The sequence below is a fragment of the Colias eurytheme genome, chromosome 19, assembly GCF_061535395.1.
Source record: "Colias eurytheme isolate Ceu_HAF_F1 chromosome 19, ilColEury1 Martin Lab GWU primary, whole genome shotgun sequence".
Classification (NCBI taxonomy): Eukaryota; Metazoa; Arthropoda; class Insecta; order Lepidoptera; family Pieridae; genus Colias; species Colias eurytheme.
Genome location: NC_142998.1, coordinates 841,337 through 851,878, shown reverse-complemented (window position 1 = coordinate 851,878; position 10,542 = coordinate 841,337). Strand labels below are relative to the sequence as shown.

General features: G+C 34.0%; 1 protein-coding gene across 1 annotated transcript; it reads right to left on the bottom strand.

Annotated features, from left to right (window-relative positions):
• Positions 1-1,512: 1,512 nt before the first annotated feature.
• Positions 1,513-9,879, bottom strand: LOC149899923 (geranylgeranyl pyrophosphate synthase-like). The gene is made up of 6 exons (XM_090113365.1): positions 9,874-9,879; positions 9,499-9,650; positions 7,938-8,079; positions 6,233-6,353; positions 4,979-5,118; positions 1,513-1,578 (listed from the first exon to the last, which is right to left on the bottom strand). Exons 1-6 carry the CDS (start codon positions 9,877-9,879, stop codon positions 1,513-1,515), a joined length of 627 nt encoding a protein of 208 aa, XP_089969491.1.
• Positions 9,880-10,542: the final 663 nt, after the last annotated feature.

Here is a 10,542-nt window from a genome sequence, read left to right as displayed (position 1 = left end):
GCACATTTAGAAAGGGACACAAAGATGTACTATGGAGAAATTTAATACAAATAAAAAATGTGAGAAGTGTGCAACGTATAGATTAATAATATATTAATTTTACATATCTGATATCTGATTATTCTAAACTGTGTATTTTCAAATCGTTCGTACAATAATTAGCATTTTTCAATTTAAAAATTACAACTTAATATTATATATGAATTTATTATAAAGATAAATGATTCAAGTTGTCCTTTATTTTAAAAGGAAAGACAAAGCAAAATATTCAGTATCTGGGTAAAATTACACAATAGAAAATATAAAATAGGAGTGTGATATGAGTTGTATACGAAATAGTTTTTGGCGCAGCAGCCTTACCTAATATTAATAAAACCGGCCAAGTGCGAGTCGGGCTCGCGCACAAAGGGTTCCGTAGCAGCAAATATAATAAATTACAGTTAAATCAACCTATCTCAAAAACTATAAGAGATACTTTGATCAAACCAAAAATCGTTGAAAGAGTTAATTAGCATGCATCACCTCTATTTTTTTTAGAATTTTATACCCCGTAGTTATAAAAATAGAGGGGGGGGGACATACTTTTTACGACTTTGAGAGCTGATATCTCAAAAACCGTTCACTTTAAGAAAAATGTTTTTTAGAAAACTTTATATCATTTTAAAAGACCTTTCCATTGATACCCCACACGGGTATGTACATCGAAAAAAAAAATTTCATCCCTCAGTTACATGTATGGGGGGCCCCACCCCCAATTCTTTTTTTTACTATTTAGTGTCATATTTTTGTAGCGGTTCATACAACACATATTCCCATCAAATTTCATCACTGTAGTACTTATAGTTTCCGAGTAAATCGGCTGTGACAGACGGACAGACGGACAGACGGACAGACGGACATGACGAAACTATAAGGGTTCCGTTTTTGCCATTTTGGCTACGGAACCCTAAAAAGGTTGGATATTCTGCCAAAACGATATCATTTTAAGCTTATTTAATTAATTTCCTGTAGATATTAAACCTAAAGTCTTTTAGATATACGTAGGGATAAATTCAGTACCTATGTTTGTTGGTTACCGTTAAAATAAAATGGCTTACTAATGGTAAATAAACATTATTTTAGTTACCGCTATACCTACTTTGGTTATAATTCTTCAAATTATAAAATGTTACTTACCTACAGAGATAACTAATGAGAGATTTATAAAATGTTAAACATTTGGTCTTGATATAGAATTACGAATAAGGGCTGATTTTTCAATCCTTGGTTAAAACTTATTCGTCGAATTATGTATAAAACTACCATTTTAAAAACGTATTCTAATTGCCCGTATTTGACAGTTTACGTGACGTTTTTAATATTATCGTGTAATACTTTATTGGACGGATAAGTTTTATCTAAGCAATGAAAAATCGGCCCTAAAAGACGTACTAATAATATCCAATACTACACAAATATATCGTTTAATAAATAAAGCGCATAATTTGAACAATAAATAATATCACAATTTAATTAATTCTCCAACTGTAGCATGTCCAACACGGCTGTCATCAGTGGGTTCCCGCCAAAACGTTGTATCTGCAACAGATTATAAATATTACAACTACAACTGTCAGCATATACAATTATATTTTTTGAAGATGTATTGTCCTGGTTGACAGAATATATTATATTTTTAGACTATAGATCCATGTTGAAAAAATTATGGGTCATTTGAACCACCAGGTGACCTATCTAGAACGATATAAGAGCATAAAATAATAAGATTGAGCACTATGCCGTCACTTGTAAGCTGTCCACCTGAGTGCAGATGAGAATACGTAGTATATTATTATTAGTCTGTGGTACAGGTAGAGATTTTTTCTCCTTGTCTCCATGATTTTTGTACGGCGTTGCGGAATAATGGATTAGAAGCAGTATTGAAATAGTATGACACAGATGCCGTATACGGTAAGGTGTTTTTACAGTTTGAACATTGAATTTAACTAAAATAGTAACGTTATTTTTTCAGTTTAAATTGATTAATTAGTAAAAGATAAGTAATTGAAGAACCTACTAAGTTGGTTTCAACCTTGTTCTCTATGACTATGAAATACGAGAATGCAAGCTTTTTCATTACGATTTTATCTATATACTAGCTTTCCGCCCGCGGCTTCGCCCGCTTTGTCTAAAACATAATAAATTATATACTAAAACTTTCCTCTTGAATCACTCTATCTACATATTAAAAAAAGACGGGTTGCACTCCGGGAGTGCCGACAGAAGTGAAAACGATTATTAACGTTGAGCATGTTTGATATTTTGGAATGGTATCCGGCTTACGCTTTTTCTGTTGTTTACGTTGTTTACGCTTGTTCTGTTCACGTCTGTTGTTCGCTGCTTTAATATGTCTGTTTGACTCAGGAATTAAGGATATATTGCGAAGGATATGATATGGTTATTTATAGTTTTGATTTCAGTTAAAAGAATACGGTGAATGTACAACTATTTAATAATCTGTGGTGTGCCACTTGGGTAAAAAAACAAAATTTGACACAATCTAATAAGACATGAATTAATTATGTTCAGTGTTTTGTTACAGAGTACCTCCTAGCTACAGTAATAAGTTCATGAAGATTTTTTGTCCATTGCTAAGCTCATTTTGACTGTCATTCTGACCATCAACTCCTTATTGGCTATCTAAGAGTAAAACTTCAAAAGGCAAGACAAGCAAATACAACTAAAAGAATCCAAATAAATGACCCAAGTGCTCTCAAGACATCAATCGAAAACAAGCACTCTACGTGGCGCACTGATAACAAGAATAAAGATGCCAACTCGATGTGGATTGCTGCAAAGAATTACATACTAGAGGCACTGTCAGAATCTCAACAACAAAAGGTAACACACAAGAAGCAACACTGGATGACACCACAGACATGGCAATTAATAGAGGAACGACGACTACTCAAAAGCAGGGGAGCTAGTAGCTTAGAGCTCAATGCCAGAAGATCGGCAATTCAATCTTCTTGTAGAAGGGATCGCAATAGAGCTTTAGCAAAGATATGTGAAGAACTTGAACAGCACTCAGATAAACTACAAACGAAAGAGCTGCACGATAAGGTGCGATATCTAACACGCCAATTTAGACCTAAGACATGGGCGATAGAAGATTCTGACGGTCAAATGGTAACGGAGATAAATGACATAGTGAATATATGGAAACAATACTGCGTGTCCCTTTTCGCTAATCACTCCACATTAACTAGTACAACATATGAGATAAACCTCATTGCTGACCGAGAGCCTGATATCTTACGAGACGAAGTGCGAGCAGGGATACGACATCTTAAGAACAATAAAGCCACTGGATTAGACGAAATACCTATAGAGGTTTTTAAAGCTATGGGGGAAACTGGGGTCGACCTCTTGTATAACATCTGTTGCAAAATATGGGAATCTGGAATATGGCCAGGCGACTGGTCTAAATCGATATTTAAACCCTTACATAAAAAAGGATCTACAAAGAAATGCAATAATTACAGGCTCATTTCTCTCATATCGCACGCAAGTAAGGTCTTACTCCATATCCTAAACACAAGACTGCAATCCTATCTTAACTGTCAAATCGCACCTGAACAAGCAGGCTTCGTGAAGGGAAAAGGTACACGTGAACAAATACTTGTACTTCGGCAAATTATCGAGAAATCGAGAGAATTTAACTCACCTCTTTTTGTTTGCTTTATAGATTTTCATAAAGCGTTTGACACAGTCAATTGGAAGTATCTTTGGCAGATTCTGTTGGAAATGGGGGTACCAAGACATCTTGTATTTCTGGTGCAACGGCTGTATGAGGATGGCAAAGCAGTAGTAAAGGTAGATGATGTGCTCTCAGACTCTTTCAAAACTGAGCGTGGAGTTCGCCAGGGATGTTTGTTATCACCTTTGCTGTTCAATATTTATACAGAATACATAATGAGAATTGTCCTGGATGGGTGGAATGGAGGCATATCAATAGGTGGTCGTGTGATAAATAACTTAAGATACGCTGATGATACTACAATTCTTGCTCAAACAAAACAAGAACTGGAAGAACTCTTGAGTCGTCTAGAAACAACAAGCATGCAATTCGGTTTGACACTCAATAGAAATAAGACGAAGGTCATGATAATTGATCGAACTGGACAAGAAAATGAAGGACCACTTTATGTTGCTAATTGTGAAGTGGTAAACAGCTACATATACCTCGGATCCACTATTACCAACACAGGAGGATGTGAAGAAGAAATTGGACGTAGATGCGCTATCACAAGATCTGCAGTGGAAAAACTAAATAAAATCTGGAAGGACAGGCGCATCACCAAGAACACAAAAGTACGACTTATGAAATGTCTGGTATTTCCTATCTTCCTATATGGTGCGGAAACCTGGTCGCTCAAAATGCAGAATCGCCGAAAAATTGATGCACTGGAGATGTGGTGTTGGAGGCGGATGCTGAAAATACCATGGACGTCGTTCCGAACCAACGTCTCGATACTCAAGGAACTAAACATCGAAAATAGGCTTTCGTCGATTGTGCAGATGCGAATATTGAAGTTCTTTGGCCACATCACCAGAAATGAGGATTCCTTGGAGAGGCTTGTGGTGCAGGGACAAATTGAGGGCAAAAGATCACGGGGCCGCTCACCTACACGTTGGACCGACCTTATCGGTAAAACGACCCAGTCCAGCCTTGTAGAATGTGCTCGTAATGCTACCGATCGTCAGAAATGGAGACGTATTGTTGGACAGGGAGCGAACAAAGAAGTGACCACATCTAACAGGAATAGAGCACCATCACCATAACCACGACCACTCTGTCAAGAGTGCACGACTAAGAAGAAGCTCATTTGCAAGGTCAATTTCTAAGTAAAACCAGTTTTCCTATAATTTTGTTAAAAATATTTTTTTCCAATTAGTATATTAAGAAATACAAATAGTATCAATTTTAAATACTTACCTCTGGTTGTATAATATTACAATAGTCATCTCTCAGCTGGAAGTACATGCCGAGGGTCTTCGCGAAATTGGAATAATCAGTTTTGTTATCACTGAACATCTGCATAAGTTGACACGCCAAATTGAACATACTTCCTGTTTCTGTAATTGTCAAATAACATTAAATTAATATACTAGAAATAACATATGAACTCTTAAACAGTAAACTTATCAAGAGTAAATTATAAGAGGGAGAATGTTAACTATATTCTAAACTAGCTTTCCGCCTGCGGCTTCGCCCGCGTTTTCAAAGAAAAACCCGCATAGTTCCCGTTCCCGTGGGATTTCCGGGATAAAACCTAGCCTATGTTACTCGTGGATAATGTAGCTTTCGAATGGTGAAAGAATTTTTAAAATCGGTCCAGTAGTTTATGAGCCTATTCATTACAATCAAACAAACAAACAAACAAACAAAGTTTTCCTCTTTATAATATTAGTGTAGACAAATAATCAATTATTATCTTTATTCTTTACTTCCTTACTTATATTTGAAATGAAATGTGAAAATGTATGTGATTGTTTTTCTTTATCACAACAGAACGAATTAATGATATTATTTTTGTGACTGTTGTTAGTTTGGAGAGTAGAGATTACCTAATATAAGCTACTGGCCATTTGTCTATCGGGATTAACATCTCATTCACAATGGAACTTCAAGTTATTCACTTATAATAAATACCACAAGAGCTTCAAAATTATTAAAATTATTATATAAATTCCTGAAAAACTTGACGACTTTATTTGTTTGCAGGGAACCTTGAGGGAAATGCCAGATAATTTTGAAGCTCGTGTGGTATTCGGGGGATTATTTTTCCGTCCCAAATGTCGGCCAATAATTTCACAATTGAATTCAACCTGTCAGTTTGACGTCAACGACCAGAGAAAATTTTCAAAAAATTATCAGTATAATACCATGTAGGTTGTACCACGTGACGTCGAATGGTGCAATTCTATTGGTCGATATTTGGGTCGGAAAAATAATCAAGTTCATTCGAAAATGCAGGCGAAATTGCGGGCGATAAGCTGTGAGGTGATTTAAAATTTAAGTTTAATAAAAGTTATTTATTAATAACCTCCTCCTTTTTTGAAGTCGGTTAAAAATCCACAATCTACAAAAACTAGAAGCCATAACCTCAACATTTGTTCCAATTCAAAATTCCAAAGAACTATCTAGAACCACAAAACCACTACACAGTTGAATTACTTCGTTACGTACTCTGTTGAAGCATCGCTTTGTACTCCTCTTCAGAGGGACAAATGAAACTGTCCCGCCGATATATCTCCTTGCCCTGATCTCGAATCAGCTCTAGTGATTGCTCAGAGAAGATTTGCTGCGCCTGAAATCGAAGGTAATTTAATATTACTCTTCTAATGTATAGAAAATTCTTATACGGGAAAATAAGTTCTGAAAAGGCAGTAAATACACAAATATAGGTTAAAAGCTCGAAAATAATACAAGTACATAATATTATTATAAGCTCACAAGTTTGTATGAACGACTGAACGTATGTTTATTACTCTTGCCCGCAAAAACGGCTGTTTGGATATGTATGAAATTTAGTACAGAGATAGATCTGTCTGGATTAGCACCAAGGCTACTTTTTTAACCGGGTACAACGCGAGTAACGCCGTGGGATTTAGCTCGATTAAATTAAAGCAATCGCATTATTCTTAAAGGGCTCCATATTTATGGTAAAATTCATATAGTTATATGAGAATAGGTAATATTTAATAACATAATATGTATAGTTTATAGTTTCGATTTATTTAAAACTTTGAAATAAAACAACCTTTATTTTTTTGAGAATGCTGATTGCTGGATAAAAGTATACTAAATATCCCCGACAAATATGATCACAGTGCTGTTAAATTTACAGTCTAAGTTATTGGCTGAGATTTTCTAGTTCCAATAAGAAAGGAATATTTTCAAGTCAACTGCTCCTATATTCACCAACTATAGGTTCAAAGAGAAGTCTTATAAAACGTATTGTACGTCCGTATGAAAGCTGCCTCAGATATAGAATACTTATAACACCCCTATTTCCAACAAAGGTTTATAGGGAATAGAAACTGCAAATAAATTCAGTATTTAATTTGATTATTATGAAATGTAAATATATTTTTAAGCCATTGCATAGCTTTTATCTCAGACTTTGAGCGCGGCGACCGAATGTAAAAATTCCGTAACGAAAAAACCTAACACCCCCACTCCAACCGGCACAGCCATGTGATGCTATGCAATAGCTTTACCGCGGCAGTCCTCGAGTGCCACACGTATTTTTTTTAAATGCATATTATGTATAATTTTTCCTTTACTTTGCTATTACTTTTTAATATGTAAAATTAAAAAGTAAAGGAAAGAAACTTTATAAGCCATTCCAATATTTGTCGTGACCTTTATAACTCGTATAAACCGAATCTGAGGGCAAACAAATAAACTTCTATATACGGGTTAGATAGCTTTTACCTTCCAAAGTTTTGAGTTTCCTCGCATCTGTGGATATTAAAGGTCAAAGGTCACTAAATGTTTGTTCGCAAATACTTCGATTTCTATGCATTACATATACTTATCTTTGAAACTGTTCCGAAACTAAAACTGTATTAGTTGTAAGTAGGGTAATGTAATAAGTAGTATTAGTTGTAAGTAGGGTAATGTAATTTTAAACTCTAAAAAAAGTGTATAATTTACACAATATAGGAACTGATTATTATGAAATTATGTGTCAAAGGAGTAAATTAGAATCAGACAAATTTTGTCTACACTTTATCTGTGTTTACAAATTGTACCTATCGATACAGATACAATTAATCTTTATAATTGTGATCTCACTGTACATTTTCATAAGTTGATCTCTATAGTGGTGTGTATATAGAAGTCAAAAACAATTAAAAAATATGCAAATTCTTTCATTTTTATTTACCTTATCCCCCAACTTGCAACACTTCAACAGCACCAACACAAACACATGCACCGATGTGTTCGCAGCCCACGGGACTCCATACACGCAGTGAGCGGCGGGCAGCCCGCGCCGGACTGTGTTACCGTCTTGTATGTCGTCTAATCTGAGGAGTATTATAGCTTTAAAATGCTAATAAACGAGATTTTTTATCAAAAATTCGATCATGAGGCGGGATTCGAACCCGCGTCTTTTTGCCATGCCGGGGCAACGCCTACCGTCGCGGCCACCCGTGAGCAATCGAATTTCTTCTGCTATTTCAGTTTTGTGTCATCTCAACCAATACGAAACATTATTACAGTGACATCGATAAAATACAGTATTGTATCGATGGATTGAATTTAATATTTAATCCAGCAAAATACGCAGTTTTATTCTATTCTTAAAAAAATTCGAAAGGTAAAAAAAGAAAATCGATAATTTAATCAATAAATGAAGACTCCTTATTGCAGGTCTTTAAAAAGCTGAGGTTTAGTTGCACCTTTAATTGCTACATTAAATCTAGTTTTGATTGTGTATAGGACAAAGAAATAAAAAAAACCTGTTTTTGAATTAGAATACAATTAATAATAAGAAAGATTTTTTGAGTTATTTATTAAGGAAGAACTTACACCCAAAATGAGAATTTATTCCACAAAAGACTATGAACTAGAATATATTTTTTGCTAGCTATCAATAATGGATGGATTGCCGATTTCCTAAGATTTATTGCCCTTGCGAAAGTATGGCACTTACGAGTGAGTTATGTCTATTTGATCCCTTATACGTTTTTCATATACTCATATTATAGGTAACTGAGTGTATTTCTTAACTGGTATCGCTTATAAATAATTCTAATATAAATAAAATAGGTAATAGGATTTTTTTTGGAAAATAAACATGTATCTTACACACCCTAGTCACTTTATTTTGTCGATCTAAAAGTTGGCTGAAATCTTCTTTATATATAAAAATGAATCGCAAAATGTGTTGGTAAGCGCATAACTCGAGAACGGCTGAACCGATTTCGATAATTCTTTTTTTATTATATTCCTTGAAGTACGAGGATGGTTTTTATGTAGAGAAAACGTAAATATGTACCACGGGCGAAGCCGGGGCGGACCGCTAGTGTTTCATAATAATGTTTGCATTATTATGAGTTGATTGGTAATTTTACAAGACTAGAATATCGGTATATTGATTTAAGAAAGAAAAGGGAATAGGGATAAAAGCGATTTTATTACTATTACTAGCTGTGCTCCGCGGTTTTACATTCAGTTCTCTGCTCCTGTTGATCATATATTATAGCCTAGCTTTCCTCGATAAATGGGCTATCTAATACCGAAAGAATTTTTCAAAACGGCCCAGCAGTTTCCGAGATTAGCGCGTTCAAACAAACAAACTCTTCAGCTTTGTAATATTAGTATCTATAGAGTAACTTCTTTTGTTTCGTAATTTTTTAAGATTACATATTTTATACAATCATACAATCTAATTATAACATAATTTTGTTTTGCTTAATAATAAAAAAAAATCGCATATTTACATCAAACTACTATCGCTGTACATCTGTATAATGTCAACGACCTCTCGCATCTTATTTTCAGGCACTCGTAGCCAATGGTTGAACGCCGCTGCGATGCGCTTGCGCAGGTCTTTGCTAGCGATTTGTGTCACATGACTGTAGGGGAGGAGCTCCTGGAAATCGGTATTGTATGTAAGAGCACAGATAATAAATATTATGAAAAAATAAAAAAATACATTTTATAACTATCTAACCGTGATAGATAATGATGAAACTGTATTTTTTTTATTTAAATTACTTACTGAGAATAAGTTGAAATAATTAAATCAATACATAATTGAACAAGTACCTAACTAGGTTGTTATTCCCAATGTTCATTCACCTATTATATTTTACTGACATTTGAAATTGTAAATTTTGAGGTAATATTTAGTAAATAAAAGTCTCAGGAAAACGGTTAAGTCATTCTCAGTACATAAATAAAAAAAAAACAAAAGAGATATGCATGAACTTTATGCTGTACCTAAAAGTTATATCTTTTAAAGCTAAGACGTTAAAAATTAATGTTGGTGAATAACTGCCTTTCTGTTTGTAAAAATTAAATCATAAAGATTATGTTGATAAATATTAAATAGTTAAGAGGTATAGTATAATAGGTAGGTACTTATGGGGACGAAAAAGAAGCAGGTAAATGGCATTTACTAATACAAAATTGAGGTGTGTGTGTTACATGTATATGTTTTTTCGATACTTTAAAATGAAATAAATATAGCGTGTTAGATATCTGTCCAACGCAGTATCGATCCATATTCCAAGCATTTTAAGAGAATGTTCAGTTTATACACTAAAAAAATCTACCAATCTGAAATATTTTCTAATATTAATCTGCCACAATACATGATTTAATTATATCTATTTATCTCCATACATAATATCAGTAAAAAAAATCAAATGCGTGTGAAACAACTATAACAATTTATAGGTAATTATTTTTTTCCTATATCAATACATTTAAATTTAAATGCCTTTAGACTTTATTTATAAGTAAATGTCAACTATCCATTG